Below are 18,315 nucleotides of genomic sequence, written 5' to 3' on the forward strand. Positions count from 1 at the left end.
ATGGACAATGCAGTGACAAAGATAGAGTGTTGTAACTGCATAATTCTGACAGTTTCTATTGGAATATGCTCAAAATTTAGGGCTAGATTCCATCTCAGACTATACAATAGCAAGAGCCTATTCTACTTAGATTAAAACTATCAAACATCGCTGACAAGAAATACACTGTGGAATAAACTAACTTTTCCTTTTAAACAGGCTTCTTAGACAGAGGTAGCTGATACACCATTTCTGCCAGTGTTCAAGGGCATTTGGATAAAACCATAAATACTATGCTTTATCTTTTGGTTATCCCTGAGGAGGTCAGGCAGTTGGACTAGATCATCTTAGAAAGTCCTTCCAGCTGAACTTCTCTTCTCTTCTCTTCTCTTCTCTTCTCTTCTCTTCTCTTCTCTTCTCTTCTCTTCTCTTCTCTTCTCTTCTCTTCTCTTCTCTTCTCTTCTCTTCTCTTCTCTTCTCTTCTCTTCTCTTCTCTTCTCTTCTCTTCTCTTCTCTTCTCTTCTCTTCTCTTCTCTTCTCTCTCTCTCTCTCTCTTCAATTCTTAAAAAAATTCTTTAAAAAATAAAATTCTTAAAATCTTCTCTAAAATACATTAAAAGAAAGTGAACCTTTAGAAACTTTACAGCCCTGCTGAATCAGCATTTCTCTCTAGTCCTACAACTAAATCAAATGACGGTAATTGATGCAGCAATCTATCCTATTGCGAGTGCTTATTAAAACATCTGAGCAATTAGGACTGTGACCTCATGTCATTAGCAGGCATCTAAGGTTGTTTCTAAATAACACATACTCTGTTTAGAAAAAAAAAATAATGGAAAACCTTGTAAAATTTGATGTTTAGAGGCTGAATTTATTGCAGTGTGATTCTTCATCATATAACACTAGAGCTAATTAATTTAAACTGTATTATCTACAGAGAATCCATGTCAGGATACTGAGAAGAACAGCGTGTTCAGCGTGAATTCAATCAGGAACTCAGTCTGGTACTCTCTGTATAGAAAACTAAATACCAGCTTGACTTTTTTATACTAAAAATGGGGAAACGGCTATTTTGTCAGCCTGTCGCTCTGTATTTTTAACCCTACGCAAATAGGAAAAAGAACTCAATGAGTAGTAAAACAACAGCAAGAATTTAACATACTCTCCAGGTGTTAAATCATAAAGGATTCTCTGGAGGGTTAAGAACTGTGAGTTCAGTGTGCTTAGAAGGCAGATCTGCATCCGAAACAAAACTGTGTCAGTATTGCCACCAACTTGTGTTACTCTGAATAATCAGTCAGCATTAGTTCTGTCCTACAAAAAAGCTGAACAAATATTTAAACAAATTATTCCGGCAGTCTTTTTTTAGGAAGATGGTGTTTCAGTACAGCAGTACCAACCTGGAAGTCTCTGCTTCCCTCTTGACTAATCAGCCTCCTTAATTTTCCCAGTTAGTTGGACTGAATCTAATTTGCTATCTTACATCTCTCCCTCCTGTTTACCACATAAACTTCAAATTTAAACCCAAAAGATTTGTTTCTCCACTTCTTTACTTCAGACTTTATTTCCTAGTGATCCTTCAAGCATAGGGAAAAAAATTATACTACAGATATTTCAGCGAGCATTTAAAGGTTGTTTCAATAACCTCCATATGAATTAAAAAGGAATTCTCTAAGCATTCAGTGCCCCCTTACCTTTAATATGCTCCATGGATGCAATGGAGATTTAGTTCCAAGGAGCCTTTCGATTTCCTGATGTTTCTTCTTTTTCTTTTTTTTCTTATGTTTCCGATTGTCATTGTCAAAGTGGAGCACAGAGAAATCCGAATCATGAAGTCTGAAGGAAACATGCAAGTTAAAAATAGAAAAAAAAGATGTGGCACTTGATGCATATACAAAATGTTGTTAATTTTACCACAGGTGATGATTTGCAGCACGTCAGCTACTTTGTGGTACTTTGTGCACATCTAACTTTAGATGCAACAAACTTAAGCCCTCAGCTTGAAGGACAACAGGTCCTGGTTTGTAAACGAATCACTAACATCGGCTAGTTCTGGAATATACGCAATTAAAAAAAAATTGTTTTTACCTAATCAAGTCTAGTATGCAGATGTGACTCTAACTATGTGATCCAAATATAGTTTTCTAATACAATTCAGCAATATCTTTTCTATCTTTGTTTGATCAACCTCATAATATTGTCCCCAGCCAGATCATGCTATAAAACTAAGTTAAAAACAATGAAAAAAAGGAAGATATGAGAAACACGCAGAAAAGCATTAGGAAAAAATTGCTGACTATGCTGCAATCCTTGCTTACTTGTGATCCTTCTCTCGATGTTTATCTTTGGACTTCTTTTTCTTCTTGACTTTCTTGTATTTTTTCATCTTCTGATCATCCAAAACCTCTTTCTCTACCTTTCTGCTTTTCCTTTCTGTTTCACTTTCATTACTTTCTTCATATTTTCTTTTTCTGTCACTTTTTTTCTGAGGTCCAGGGACACTGCGCAAAATAAAAACAATTTTGTTGAAAGAGATGAAGGTTAGAAGTAAAATTCCGTTACACAAAACTAAGCAAAACAACCAAGCAACCACAACCCACCCACCAAAAACCTCATGACTACAGGAACCCTTTCTAAGACACTCAGTTTAAAAACCTATCTTGTATTGGTACATGCTCCTCAGCTCTCAGAAAAGGTGCTTTATTTCCGTCTTGCTTCTGCTGCATTGCAATGAGACAAACAAACAAAAAAGCCCAACCTGTCTTCTTCTACTTGCTGTTCTGACTACCATCATAGCCAAAACCACTCTATCTGCTCTCCCACTCCAACTAGAAAAAACAATTGAAACACAGATTTCTCACTGTCTCCCAAAGGAGAGAGCGGATGATGAAAATTTATACTTACATATGCTAGTGCTGTAAAAAAAGGAGAAACGGACAACATTTTTACAGACAACAGAGGAAAATGGAAAAACATTCTATGAAGAAGCAGAAGTTTTCCATGGGGCACCAACCTGCACCTGAGCAATAGGTGCTGTGCTGATCACCACTTCTGCTCGTAACATTAGAAGAACAGCTTCTAGAATATGGAAGTCATATATGGAAGACTTAAACAAGACTACAAACTAAAACATAGATAATGGTTTTCCTGCAATCCTTTTCAGAGTAATAACTTAGTCTTAAGTGACTCAGCACCTCACTTTCTCCCTTTTTCTAAATTAGCCAGCTACACATAACAGCTACATAGCAATTTGCACAGAGTAGCAAGTTAAGGCCAAGCAACGGACACTAATAAATGACAGAGAGTTTCAAGTCAGACAGAACTGAATTATATCTGTACATATATGTTTATCTGGATTATACAAATAGTATTTTCCTAGATCAGAAAGAAGAACACTTGAAAAGAAGAAAAATGTATATAACAGGAAAATAAATATGTTCTGAACACATTTTAATATTTGTTATTACCTGATATAAAACAGTAAATAAGCTTGCTGACCAAGAACTGTTTTGATGTTACTTGGCACTACTTTAGCATCATTCATCTTATACCAAAGCCCATCAGCAGCCTGCAAATAAAGACAGTGGTATCTTTAGATAACTGCTTGTTTTCCAAATGAAGTCACTAACAGGACACCACAGAACAACATATACACAAACATATAATGAAATCCAGAAACAATGGTTACCGATAACATTTAAACTGGTCTACCTGCACAAATTTTACCATGTTAGAATGATGTTGATACCTACTTTTATGAAGCAGAAATAGTGTCCTGTATGAGAACTGTCACCACAATGTACTAAAACAGCATATAATGCATAAAGAAGAGGTTCCCCAGTTGATTCAGACATGTAGGCGCGAAGATCTAAATATTCGGGGTACCGAACTTCCTAAAGAGAGAACAAGAAGATACAAACATTATCTCCAACTACTTCCTTTTGGCTAGCTTGGGAAACTAGCATGGAAAAAACATTTCCCAAAACCAAAGACTAGAATTACAAGGCTTTACACCAAAAGTAATGCCTCCTGTTTTGTGATGTCAGCCCATGACATCAGAGGCAGCTGTTGCCACCAACAATGACAGCAGAGGCTGAACCTTCCCACCAACATTCTGTGACACACCGTTGCCATGTGACAGATGGCAGCAGAGGGGCGCTCTGAACATCTGGCCTTTGGAAATGTCCAATTCTAAGATGACAAAGTTGTACAACAGCTGTAAACTTACTTTGTTGATTTTGCCGCCTGACAAACTGTCGAATCTTTTGAGTGAAATGGTGAGAACGTTGGAAGATCGATGTATTGTGTATCTTTTTGATGCGGGAACCATCTTCTTGCATCTTAAAAACGAGCACAGGCAGCTGTTTAAAAGCATCTTGTTTTTCCCCCATATCAAACAAGTTCTGATGTCTCACAAATGCTTATGCTATTTGAATGGTATTTACTTGCATAATAAGTTTTTTTCTTTCATAAACCCATACACTGCCTTTCAGGTTTGTTAATACAGAGAAGATAGCAGGATATAAGAGGATATGTCTACAGAACAAAAAAAATAAAGGATTTAGAACATTTTCTTTTGATAGCCAAACAAATGTACTTGTGTTACACCTAAAAGATAAGGCTTCACAACAGTGTGGAGTGCAGCACGATCAGAAATCCATCACTAAGTTATATCAGGCACGGTACCATTTCTTGTTACACAAAAGTGGCTACTTGGAACTGACATCCTGGATAAACTTTCAGCTTTCTAGTGGAATACAAATACTGAAAGTAGAACAAGGGAGCCTTAATCCTCAGGACTAGTTACAGCAAATCTTTTCCAAAATGGATCATCTATCAATAACAAAAATATAAGAGAAGCACACAGTCACTCTACAAGAGGGAGATGTCTGACTTATGCCTTTATGTACTGATGTTGTCTGGAAAGACACTGAAACCATCTGCAACTCTTTGGAACACAATTTTTAATGTTAAGTTTGGTGCATTGCCCACTCAAAGGCAGGATCTGCAGTGCAAGCAGTAAAATATAACAAGTAGCACAAAGACTTGATCAAGAAAAGTACTGTCAACAGCTAACAAAAAGAAAAAGTGTCTCATTTCAAATTCTGCTGTCAAAATACAAGGCAGAGAGTTCCAAACCGGAGGAGAAAGATCAAAAAAGAACCCCTTCCTCAAAATAAACAACAAAATCCAAGCACTTAGTAAAATTCCATGAAAACCGTGACTAGATACAAAGTTTTAAGGCAGCCACCTTTACTAGAAAAAAAAAAAATAAAAAAAAATGGTAGGGATGAAAAGACAAATGTCAAATGCAGGAAAAATGAAAGTAATAGGATAGTTTATCAGCAGAGGACAAGACACTGTGCATGCACAAGGCTGTTCTTTCTAAATTTGCAAAAAGACTGAGAATCCTAGCTTCATGCGGGACTCAGCTGCACGGAGCATGTTAATGAAGGGCTGTGCAATTCAGATGTGAGTTGCTTATTACATTTATCTTATTCTTCATCACACCCAATCTGTAAGTTATGAGAATTCTGAATACACGTCATGATGCTGTCTAGGATCCACAGACTAAAATGAACTTGGGGTTTAATTATTTTAACAACCTACTGGATGCTCTTCATTCACCATACTAGTTTTCTTACAGTTTTCCAACAACAAAAAGCAGATATTGCATTTTGCACTTGGAAGGTCAGACAGAAATGCTACAGAAACAAGCCTGGCAGACTTTGCTTTTCTGAGTGTATGTCTGAATAACAACTTGTTTTGCCAAACTATATTATCCAGATGTTCGGTTACTTCTTACATACGCAGAAGTGTTTTTCAAATCTTAACTCGATATGCTTTCACCAAGTGAAGGTTAGGTGGAAGGTAGTTCATTTGAGACAGCAGTAGTCCACGTTCTTCATTTCAAGAACTGTTCAAGGAGCTGTATTGTGAGCCACAGAGACTGCTACCATGACTTATCACGAAGCCAGCTCCTCAACTAAGTCTAACTTTGTTTCCCAGGGAATGCTAGGATCTTCAGGAACCTGCTGTTGCCTCCCATCCCAAACTGCTATCCACAGCAATTTGATAAGTAGTGGTGAGCTGAAGCAGACATCTTTTAACTTATGGCAATAGGAATATTTCAGCTCAGAACACACATCTTGGAGTCCTGACAAGCCAGAGAGCAGACAAGACTTGAATGAAGTAATGTCAGAGAATGGTTTCACTTATTATATTTACAGAGTGCGTATTATTTTCAAGCTTTGAATTATTTTAGTGCATCAATTGTTTAAACAAAATGAAGTAAAAACACCAACAAAGGAGCTGTGCCTCATTATTTCCAAATGAAGTAAAAAAGTAGCTTATGGTCTAATTAATACAAATAATACATTAATCCAGTATCTAGTATGAATATGTAACTAGTAATAATCTTACGTGCTACATTTATAGCAATTTTCACCACCCAGCTGCTCGGGTTTCACAAATTGTTCTAAAGCTTTGGTAACAGATGAAACTGCCTGGAGAGGTAAGAAAGAAGAGTGTTAAGTCAAAAGAAATTCAAAGTTCCAAAGACTTACTAGTAGTTTATGAGAGAATCTTGCTAATTCCTACTTAGGAGATCTACTATGAACCAGAAAGCACTGCGAAGAAAGAAGCAGAAAGAATACACTCAGCACACACCTCATTTGAAGCAACCTTACTTTGAAACAGATAATTTTGCAATACTACGGACAGCATCTGCAGTGTACTTTGTCATCAATAACGGGGACCATCAAACTAATCAGTGTAATAATTACACTCATATCAAGATAGAACAACAAAGAAGTATAACTGTATGATCATTTGTGTGAATACAGTAGGTATTCTTCCAGCTTAAAGCCAGTGCAGATGTGGAGATGGTTTACAAGGCTTCCACAGAAGGACAAAGTCCAACCCACTTCCCAATCACCACTCAGCTCTTGTTTTAAAACCGTATGTTTTTTAAGTTGAGTGAGTTTACTTCAGACAGTTGTACATGTACTTAGACATCTTGAACTATACCTACAAAACATCTTACCTCTATATCCAGAAGTATATCAAGGAATGCCTCATATGTATCTGAAACTGCTCTGCAGTTCAAGCACTGCACTGGATTTAAAAAACAACAACAACAAATGCTGTATTAACAATATGTGAAAAAGAGAACTGCCCAATCTCTAACTAATGATATGTACTGCTTAAGTCACACAACAAAGAGCTTTACTACAAAAGATACAAGTCAGTTCCAAGGACAGTAATATTGCTTAAAAGTACCTCTGGATCTTAGAAATCCTCCAAATATTTGATGAATTAGGGTGGTTGCTTGAGAAGATCTGTCTAATCTGGAAATAAATGATAATCACACCTCAGAAGATTGGAGGTAGAGAAAAAACTTTTCAAAGAGTTTTATGAAAGCCATGGGCAACAAATTTCTACTTCTGAGTCTACAGAGAACAGAAAGGTGCTAGAAACATATGGAAGGTAATTCATTTATGCTTACGTGGCGCATCCATGCAAACACGCTTGCTGCATAGCATCAACAGTGAAGCGTAAGAACTCATGTGCATCTTCCTGAGCGCCAAAGCAGAAATGACTTCCTATTCCTAATAAACAAAAAAAGATTATGATATTTATCTCCTATAAAAAGGAAAGAAAACTATTTTTTGAAAACCTCTCTTCCATATAATAACAAAACAGTATGCATCGTCTTCAAATATTAAAAGATATCAAAAAAGAAAAATATCTGAAATCACTTACGTTTAAGTTCATGGACAATAAATACAGGCTCGATGGCATCATGAGCACAACACAGGACTCGGTTAATGTGAGCTTCCATAGTGCACATCATGCAGAAGCCTTGACAATTGCCTGAACGGTGAAAGAAGAAAGCATCCCAGTCTAGTGAAATATACGTAGCTACAAATACATAAATCTTAACTGAGGACACAACATCCATGCTCCATTCTGTTCTCCTAAGACACCCATACCCCAGCAGTCTTCTGACATTTTGTTACACAAAACCCTATAGTTACAGTAAAAATAACCACCGAGCCTGTATTAAAATGCATTTTCTGATGAGAAATCTAGAAGACTACTGCCAAGTCATTTTTTTAAAAGGCTGACAGGAACGTGAACTCCAGACATACACATGAGGAAAGAATATTTGACACTGATGATGCAGCATCAAGAGAACATATGTTATTTTCAGCACACTGCTGGCAGGTGAGCTTCTTGGGAGAGAGCTAAGAATCCTTTGGGAGACAGGAAAGATGAAAGCAATGTATGTTATAGTACTTCTGTCCTCCTTTTCCCAAAGAGATTCTTAATTGAACTAAATTTTACATCCAGTTTGCATTTAGCCTGTGAGGACTAAGAATCTGGGATGCCAGCACCCTAAGCCTTATCATCCTGCTACCAGCAGGAAGCACAAATGCCAAATGTTCATGAAATGCATTCCTTTCCTTTCCAATGCTTCATGTAAAGAATGAAATGCAAGAATTTTTTTTTTTTTTTTTCCTCACCACACTACATTAAATGCAAAATCACCCCATATGCTGTTCTGAGCCCATTGTTAATACAGCGTTCAAAGCCAATTTCTACAGGTAATATCAGACAAGTACAGTTTTTTCACAGAATTACCATTGCTATTTCAACCTCAGAGCTGTCCCACAGACTTCAAATAGTGTTAGAAAGTACTCACACGACTGGCTGTGCTCAAGGGAAAGCATGTAGTTGGCAAGTGGGGGTGTGTAAGTCAAACACTGTAGAGCAGAATTAATAAAACACGTATTGCCAAGATTGAGGAGTCCGACTCCAACATTTTGTGTTTGCTGCCAATCCATACAAATCTTCTCAGGTGGAAAAAGAATCATTTGTGGTGGAGCAATTCCATCGTTAATGACTGCAAGAAAGTTGTATGTCAAAACATGAGGGCTTTTTTGCTCGTTTAAAAAACAAATATTTAGAAAATAGCATTCTGCAGGAGCACCCAAAAGAACCAACAGTAATCCAAGCCAGGAAGTCTTATTATGGGCAGCTTTAACAACACCACTCCAATTTGCTGGTCAACACACCGTGTTGGGAAAAAAAACACATTCATTCATCCTTCTTAACTTTTCCAAGGCAAGACAAACTATCATTCTGTTTTTACTAATGTCAAGTTCATGTCAAGTTCTACAGTTACTCATTAATCCAATGATTTAGGATTTTGAAACTGTATGGTAAAAACTATGAGGTAAACACAAGTAACTATCAGAGAAGACAGCCCTATAGATATCAGATCTTTCCCCGAGCACTGTCATCATTCAAAAACTTCTGCATGGCAACAACAAAGCATACTTTCCTTTGCAAAACAAAAAGGCACGGATGAATCTGCATACTAAAAATTACCCCCATATTTCAGCATAGACTGTAAATGTATCAAGGTTAGGTTCTGCAACACCAATCCGCTTCAGTTGTCTTAGTGAACTGACAAACTTGAAATCTACCGTTGAAGCCTTTATCCCCAGCAGTCCCATTATTTCACATCAGTGAATCTAGAAGTGCATTTCCTACTTTTGTTTTGCTTAGAAGACAGACAATGGAGGCCTTATAAAAGACCACACTTACCTAAATCTTTTAGGGCAAAAGGTTTAGATCTTTCGGATGATCTACAATAAATAGCACCTCCACATCCCTGGTTCACAGAGACCAGGTTCGGATCTTCTGAAGGTGGTATCCGGCCCCAGTTCTCACAGTGTGACTTCATATTTTTACTACGGGGCTTCTTGGATTTACCAGATTGCCTCGTTGAGGACTTTTTTTTAGCCGTTGGTGTTTTTGACTTGTTATCTATGGTCACTGTTCATATCTGCAACAGAGACAGAAGTGCTGGTTGACATAAGAACGTCAGCATTACACGAGGAAGGAATTCTGTTACTTAATCTCAAAGAAATAGCCTGAAGAATTGAATAACTAATGTAAAGGACTTAAAGAAAACCCCAAGCATGCAAAATCAAAATGTCTACCAAAACTCTCTTAGTACTACGTTAACTCCTGCACAACTAGCGACTGATGACATCTACACTTTCAAGGGATTTCAATCCATTACGGTTATGTTGTTTTGTTGGTTTTTCTTTAATATAAAAACCTACATGGCATTCTCTGAGGGCAACCAGTTATTGACCTATTGCTGGTGTTAGAGCACTGTGACTTTAAAGTCTGCCTGTTTCTGTTTTGTGTGCAAAAGTAACTGCATTTAGCTGTTATTTTTTTGCTTTCTTCCCAACACTCACTTTCTACCTCACTGTCAACTGCATCAATCAAAATGGGTTTCTTGCAATTCTATAATAACCGCTTTTAAATACTATTCTGTAACAGCTTTTACATCCTGTTCTCACATCAGTTACTGATTCTGAGTCAGGCTGTGAGGGCTGTTGGGTCAGTACCACAAGGTGTGCTTTCCAGTCCCCAGGGGGACGTCCATGCCCTGCTGTGCTACGATTCAGGAGGAGATGCTTGGCCTCGCTGTACTCCTGGGAGTTGCATATCTCTGAGCCTCAATGCCCAGAGAAATCTTGGGAAAGGAGAGCAAGAAAAGGCCTGCGTGCTTCTTTCTGCTGGAGTTTCTTTGGCCCCTCCATGAAATACTGCTTTGGGTTTAACTCTGGCAGCAGTACTCGTGCTGTTTTGCACCTGCCACACTTGCAGCTCCTACTATAAAGTGAAAAGTTAGATGCTTTTTGGGCTGTTTCAGTTCCACTACGTAAAGCTGCATTTCCCTGCTATAAAACAACAGAGGAATGTGAGCTATAAAGAGGAAATGACAAAACAGACCCTCAGCCCTCAAAGGAAGACGTCAGTAACTGATTTCAAGTCCATTTTGAAACACTCAAGTCCTTCTTGAGACCTGCTTAGGTTTCAAGATGTCAGCACGTTAAAGACGTGTAATTGTGTCTATGTGGTAAGGAGCCGAACAATGATGTGAGGAGTTAACACTGTCTATGGGTAAATGTTTGCTGCTGCCCTACTGCAGCCTACATGTTAGGTATAGGGAACCAGCTGAGTGGGGGGTTAAACCATCAACTAGCTCCTTATACTGGAATAACAGAGAACAGCATGATGTGGCTTCAGATTTATGGCAAAACTTGATTGCTCTTTATTAGGTTTATGGCACCCTGAACAAAGCACAGTAAATTTAAGAACTTCTAGTCCCAGAAATGACACCTTGTGTGCATAGCCTCAAATGATCTCTCTTGCTCTTTACCTCGTCAGTTAAAAATTCATTTCAAATCCATTCCACATACATTTTCCATTTCAAAGAAAATAAATGCAAAACTAAAAAATTCATTTAACTGAGAAACGAAGGCATCCTTGTCCTACGGGAAGACTAAGGTGGCAGCGCCTGGGCTCAGTGACTTTCAGATTAGATCCAGTCTTCAAACTGCAGATACCAGTGACATCTCCTTTTTTTCTGATTGAAAGGGAAAATGTTTCAACAAGATATTTATAACCTATTTGAGGGACAAGAAACAGAATCAAAACTGCATTGAAAAGGGAAACGGAAGAACATTCATCCACACAAAGAGGGAGCATGACATTGAGCAGCGAGGCAGACCTCAGGGTTCCATTATTACATAACAACGGGACACGGCGGCAGGTACCATCAGCATTAGAAAGAATACATCGGATACACTTTTTCAAAGCACATAACAAAAGCCGTAACACCTCTCTGACAAACAAGTGTTAAGACTATAAATATCAGCAGCGTTTCCTTTACCGGCGTCCTACAGATACGTACATCTGTGTTGTGCTCCTACAGCACTCCGAACCTTAACGGACGGGGTTTGAGTTATCGCTGCACACTGTCCTCAGCGGACTTTTCCTCAACACACTGAGAAGGAAACCAGACGTCAGCGGTTCAGGTAGCGCCTGCCCCGTCCCAAGCTCCGCTCCAGCCCCGCACGGCGGTGAGAGCGGAGCGGCCGCGGGATGTGGCGCTGCGGGGCCGGGGCGCGGATGGGAGCGGACGATCTCCGCCAACCGCGGAGGCTTAAGGCTTTGGACGCAGCGCCCGGGGAGCGCTCACGGCGTGTCTTAGTACAAAACGCACGTTTTCGGCAGCGCACGGAACAAAACCGAGCCGCGGCGGTCCGGCCGCAAACGCCCGCGAGGCAACGGCCGCCGCACAACCGCGCGGCCCCTCCGCTCTCCTCCCTCCGCCCGCCCCCGGCAGCGCCCCGCATCCCGCACCGCCCTGCCCCGCCGGAGTGCCGCCCCAGCGCCCGCCCTCCCGGCCCGGCTCCGCTTCCTTTCCCTGCCCGCGTCCGTACCAGCGCCTCACGGCCCGAAGCCGGCAGGAGCGGTGAGAGGTTCGCCCAACGGAGAGACGGTGTCCATAGCAACGTATGTGACACGTCGCTGATTCGGGTCTCACCTGAGCTAAAATGCTGAACAAACTTTTTGGAACGTCTCTCTGATGTCTGTTTTCCCTGCTGTCTAATCTTTAGGTTAATGCTTATTGGGAAAAGGCAATGGTTAGCATGCTTATGTTCTGTAATGAGGTAGTAGTTGGTAAAGTTGTGCTTAACGTTGATTGAAGCCTGGGTAGGCAGCAAAAATGATTCACTTCCAACTTAACTGAGTTGTAAAAGTCATGAATTGAGTTGGATGTACTTAGTTGTTTGGGGTTTCTTTTTCCTTCAGTGTTAAGTGCCTGTTTATTTCAAATTGCAGCAAAGATCTACATTCTATTTTAGTTATTTGCACTTCACCTGTCATGGTTTTGTGCTGTTGCTGTCAATATTCTACATCATGACATCACGTGCAGTATGAATCATTAACTGAGGGTACAAATAGTGGCAAACTGTTTTGGTGGTATGAGAAAGTGTAGTTGTTAACGGCATACGGAGTATAATTAGAGGGTATGTGGAAGTGTAACAAAGGGTATGTGGAAGTGTGGAAGGTTCACGCTCCTGTTCTGTGGAATGGCAGCATCCCGAGTACTCAGCTCTTGGAGGAGAACTACATATCCCAGAGGACGACGCGGCCAGAGACGAATCAGCGGAGGAGGACACATATATAATCTCGCTCCCAGGCTGGAACAGGTGTTTGGTCTTCTTAAAAACACTTCCTGAAGCACTTCCTAAGCTGTCCTTGAATAGTACTTTCCTACAGCATGCACGAGAGGCGAGAAAACAAGGAGTGACTAGTGCAATGGTAATGTAATGTTGCCTCAGTAGTACCTGCTGTGAATGTGCCTGCTACCTCAGTGACAGCAGGGCTCAGGAGCCGTGCTGCCGAGGTGGCTGTGGTCCTGTGGCCACCTCTCACTCTCCGCCCTCTGGGTGGGTTCAGCCACAGGTACGGCCGCCTCCACTCTCTCCATGCAGAAGAACAGGGACGAGGACTTGGAGAGGCAGGCGTTATTCCTCAGCTCTTCTCCCTAGGGCTGTATTTTATGCAGTTGAGGGAGTGTGCTCAGATCAGAGATTTTGCCCCAGGAGCGGCAGATCGTGAAGTCTCAGGTACGGGAATGAAAGGAGGAAGAGAACTGAGCTCATTTTTTTGTGCCATGCTGTAATTGCTGGTAGCTGTCGTACATTTCTGCTTAGGCAATAAAGTTGCTAAAAGGAGAGAAAGCGATGGAAGTTCTGCTGTCCTGACAGAGCCACGAGACAATTATGCCTCAGCTCACAGGTGGGGAATTCATATCATCTGGAAAGAATCTGTCTGTCAAAGTGTAATAATAGGAATAAGAAGAAGCAAGGAGCACAGATGATACTGAAGATTATCCCGTTGTGCAGCAAGGCTGGCAGGTGTGAGAAACTGCAGAGAGCTCTTGCAGCTGGGGAAAAATGGATGCCGTGCAACTTGGGAAGGATGCAGGCATCTGTTTTAGGTGTGGTGAGTGTAGGAAGGAAATAGAAAGGAAGGCAACAGGTGTACTTATCCACTAAATATCGTCTGTCCTACTACATCTTTTCTGCTTATAGATGGCATTCTGTGCCTTAGAAAGTATAGTAATTTTTGTATGTATGGGAAATGTAATTACGTTAATCCTATGTACAGGATAGAAAGCTGCTGAGGGGCTTAGAGATGGCTGGGGGTGTTCTGTCGTTAAGGAGCAATGGATGTAACTTCCATCTCTGCGTATGAGTGATTTTAAAATTGATCTTCTTCCTTTCTTGCCACAAATGGCACTCATAAATAATGGGCTGTCCATAATATTGACTCAAACCACAGTCCCATAAAATCATCCTCAACAAAAGGACATCCACGTTCTTTTCCTGCCCATTCACCTCGTCTCGCAGCTGTGGACTTGACTTTCCATGGGGTTCTCTGAGGCCGGGTTTGGGGGCTCTCTGTGTGAGGCTCACCTCGTCGGGTCGGCGTCGGCACGGCGCAGCGGAGCAACTTCGGTAAAGGATTTCAGGCTTGTGTCCGATGCTGCAAAGCGTTTGTGGCGCAACGTGCGCCATCTTACGGACGAGACGCGTTATGTCGGAATCTTTGAGGCAAATACTTGTTTCGTGTGTGTGTACGCGTGACAAAATTGCTTGTTAGTGCCATATGTGGAACAGTACGAGTGAGCGGCAGAGTACAAACAGTCCCTCTTCTGAGACACTGATGCTGTGACTGCAGTAATTTGGGTTTGCTTTGTGCCCTCCTTTTGAGGAAATCTGAAATCCGTTTGCTAGGATCTGAACTGCATGCAGCCGGTTGTACAACTACCAAATGTAAAATTCTTTGTTCTTCATCATCAGTTTTAAATTAGTGATCTAGAATCGATGGAAGCCATTAATCAACGTAAGTCAGGATGTTAAAGTCCTCATGTTGGCTTTGGGTCTATCCTATACTATAGAAGTGCTGTCCTTACCCATTCCAGCCCTGGAGGATCATTTGCAGTTTCCAAGTAGCATTGCTGCTTCTCTGTTTCCTGTAACAAACCCATTAACGTTCCAGCCCTTCCCAGGTACGGCGCCCAGCATGTTACCAGCTTGCAGAGAATGGAGCAAATCTTTTCCCTTAGCAGTCATGCTAAGCCTAGCATGTATACTGAGGAGGGTGCATGCTTGGAAGAAAAGGAACATTTCTTGTGTAGTTCTCCCTTTTCATCCCTTTGCTTTCCAGCTCCAGGGGAAGTAAAAAAGGCACTGCGAGAAAATAGGAAATGAGAAATAAGATTCATGCAAAATAATGTGTCTGAGAGCTGACTGGAAGACATCACTTCTCTTATCTGTCATATGAGGAGGCTTTTTGCTTTGTTTTCCTATGGTTCACGTGCTGGTAGAATTGCAAGACTCGGTCACAGGGTATCTCTCCTCATGAAACAGTTTTTGAAGCCAAGGGTGTATTTATGGCTCACTGTTCTCTCTTTCTCTTCTCCCTGGGCCATGCGCAGAATTTACCTGGGGACAACTGAAGTTATTAATGCCCAAATGAACACCACAGAGCCGCGAGCACTGAAGGTTTCACGGCAGCCCTCAAACTCCAGCTCTGAGTTTCCTGGAAGGTTGAGGTCTACTTAAACAGTTACATAAATGGTTAGTGAAACAGGAGAGGATTGTCACTGACATTATACATTAAATAACATTAAAAGGAACTCAGCTCACAGAGGAGCTAAATGAGCTGTGACTTTCATAGGAAAGATTTACAATTGGCAAAATCAGTGCTAACTGATAGATCAGGTTAATTAAAATTCAATCTCTGCATTGTCAGGCAGCCAACATTCCCCCGGGCAGAAGCTACACTTTGATTAAGCACCATCTGACGTTAGAAGTAGTTTGTCTTCCATCAGCACTGATCCCCTCTGGAAGCTCATGCCCTGGGACATGGAGCACACCTTCCCCAGCCCTCGGAGCAGTGAATGATGTAGGAAGGATCATTATGGAGGGTTGGGTTGGGTTGGTTCATTACTTTGAACTTAAAGCTCCAAAATATTCCCTGCCTTCAGCACTGCACTTCTAGATGGCGCTGTTGCTTTGTTTTCATTTTCCACACTTCTCAAGCTTCTCTGTTTCCATCTCAAAATATTTGTGTTTCAAAAAGCAAACCCATGAGTGGCTTAAATGTTAGCTGCTGCGTGGGACAGGATATAGACTGATGGTTGCAATTACAAAATGACTGGCTGTATTCTTCTTGTATTAAATGTTGATACTGCATTGCACTGACAGATTAGTACGTGCAAAATGACCACCAAAAGAAGTCATGTGCATGCAATCCTCTTGTTTCCAGTCAGGAGAAAACTGAGGTGACATCAAGACTTGGTTACTTGTTCTGCATATTGAACATACGCCGACTTCTGATTCTCAGCTTCATGTAGTTACTTTGGTGGAAATTCACTGAAACAAAAGCACAGAGCAGGGGACTTCAGCAAGATTCATCTTCATTTCTAGCCACGTTTCCTCCTGCATCCTGCCTGGAGCTGGGATTGGACTCGGTGATCTCTGAGGGTTCCTTCCAACTCAGGATATTCCATGAGTGTAACCACTGGTTGTAGGTGGACAGTTGGTGAGGACAGCAGTGGGACAACAGAGTAATGATTCTGGGGTCCCCACAGAAGGGTAAAAGCTTTAGCAGGGCACAGGCTGTGAGATATAAGCAACGTACATGACACAGAGTAAGAAGGCATTCAGGTGCTGCTTCCTTCACCCCAGGAGGTTCACCCAGTCCTGCCTTCTCTCTGCTGTAGCTTCTCAGCTGCTCACACCCACCTGGCAAAGGGAATTTAGTTACAAAAGCACAGTTATTCAATTAAAACTGGAATCAGGGGCACATTCTGCTTCTGAGATAGATACCGTGATGTGATCATACGAGAAATATCATCATATGATTTCTTAACAACGATGGAAAGTCATTCATCTCTAAGTCACATTTACTTTCAGGTGCAAATGCTAAGAAGTAAGAAGGACTGAATGTTGCTGTGTCAAAGCAGAAGCAAAACCCATCATGCATTTCCTTCCTTTCCCCTACCGTCCCTCCCTCCCCTCCCTCTTCTCCTCTCTCCCATCATATTCACACTGTCCTCGCACTGCAGCGTGCAGCGCGTGTACAAATACCTGTAGGCAATTCCATACACTGCTCCGACTGCAGAGTTCACCTCTTGTCACTTGGATTAAGAGCACCTTTTGTCCTCTGTAATCTGAGTCCTGGCTCTGGGTCGACTTGAATTGAAGCTTTGTGTGTGTTTCTTGGGGTAAGGTTCAGGAAAGGATTTACACTCAAAAGTAAGACTTTATAATGGATTTTAGATGCTTTCAGCCAAAAAGCTGAACCTGCTGAGACCTCTGGGGTCGGTGACTCCTTCCAGTCCAAAGCGGATTAAAGCTCTCAATAACAAACCTGGCCAACTGGTGCACTTCAGCTATAGCAGGGAAGCAGCGCTCATTGAACCCCGCGCAGTGATCACTTTCTGCCTTATTTAGGTACGTATGTGCGAGCCGCTCAGTTGGACGCAGAAACGAGCTGCAAGTTTCCAGAGGCCGAATACAATGGGTTAAGTGACCTAGTTAAAGTCTCTGTGTCTGTTGGGAGACTTCTTTGATGGTTTTCTTTGTTTTGTTGAGTGCAGCGTTGGCTGAAATAACCGAACCAGGAATCCCAGGTAAAGGCTCCCCCTGAAGAACACTTCTGCTGCTGAGAAGAACCAAAATACCTTGTAGCTGGTTGCAACCCAGCTGATGAGTAAGGCAGATGAGTGAATTGTGGGGAAAAATGAGCCTTAGGGGTATCCATTGGTGCTTGGGAGTTCTTGCAGTAATCACATTTTGTGTGGCAGCACAGCACCACCCACATCAACCTTTCCGGTGGAGTCTAATTAGGCTTAAGGACCAAAAAAATTATTGAGACTGTTACTATGGCTGGTGCACCAAACTTCCTTACAATCATCTGTGACCTAATACCGGTAGGAAGCTGTATAAAATAAAAGGAATATTATCTTTGCCCAAGTTCGAACCCAGGGAGGGGATACAACAACTACCCAAACTCATATTATTGTGCCTATTGGGAATGTGAAACTATTGCCTCGGATTGGGAACCTGGGGTCGGACCAGATAAATATCTACAGGTGGGGTATGGACCCTATGGGTGCACACATCCTGACCGAAGTCCACAATTGGCAAGACGGAGCAGTGTGGGACTTGGAAACGTTTGCTGGCAAATATAGATAAATGTAACAAATCCAGATGATTCAGCATGGTTATTAGGAAAAATATGGGGGGTAAGATATTGGGAACCTGGGACCGACAGGGGAGGGTTCATCAAAATAAAGAAAGAAATACTTGAAATTCCTTATGTAGCCAGGCCCAACAAAGTAATATTAGAAGAAAATTCCAGGGTCCAAACCCCGAG

The 18,315-nt window shown here is 41.3% G+C and overlaps 1 protein-coding gene across 1 annotated transcript; it reads right to left on the minus strand.

Annotated features, from left to right (window-relative positions):
* Window positions 1-1,075: 1,075 nt before the first annotated feature.
* Window positions 1,076-9,733, minus strand: LOC140258810 (ubiquitin carboxyl-terminal hydrolase 42-like). Its single transcript, XM_072349479.1, has 12 exons — window positions 9,595-9,733; window positions 8,687-8,887; window positions 7,744-7,854; window positions 7,487-7,589; window positions 7,261-7,328; window positions 7,025-7,095; window positions 6,403-6,485; window positions 4,208-4,319; window positions 3,732-3,872; window positions 3,447-3,547; window positions 1,674-1,815; window positions 1,076-1,081 (listed from the first exon to the last, which is right to left on the minus strand). The coding sequence occupies exons 1-12, from the start codon at window positions 9,731-9,733 to the stop codon at window positions 1,076-1,078; spliced, it is 1,278 nt and encodes a 425-aa protein (XP_072205580.1).
* Window positions 9,734-18,315: the final 8,582 nt, after the last annotated feature.

The sequence above is a fragment of the Excalfactoria chinensis genome, chromosome 14, assembly GCF_039878825.1.
Source record: "Excalfactoria chinensis isolate bCotChi1 chromosome 14, bCotChi1.hap2, whole genome shotgun sequence".
NCBI classification, from domain to species: domain Eukaryota; kingdom Metazoa; phylum Chordata; class Aves; order Galliformes; family Phasianidae; genus Excalfactoria; species Excalfactoria chinensis.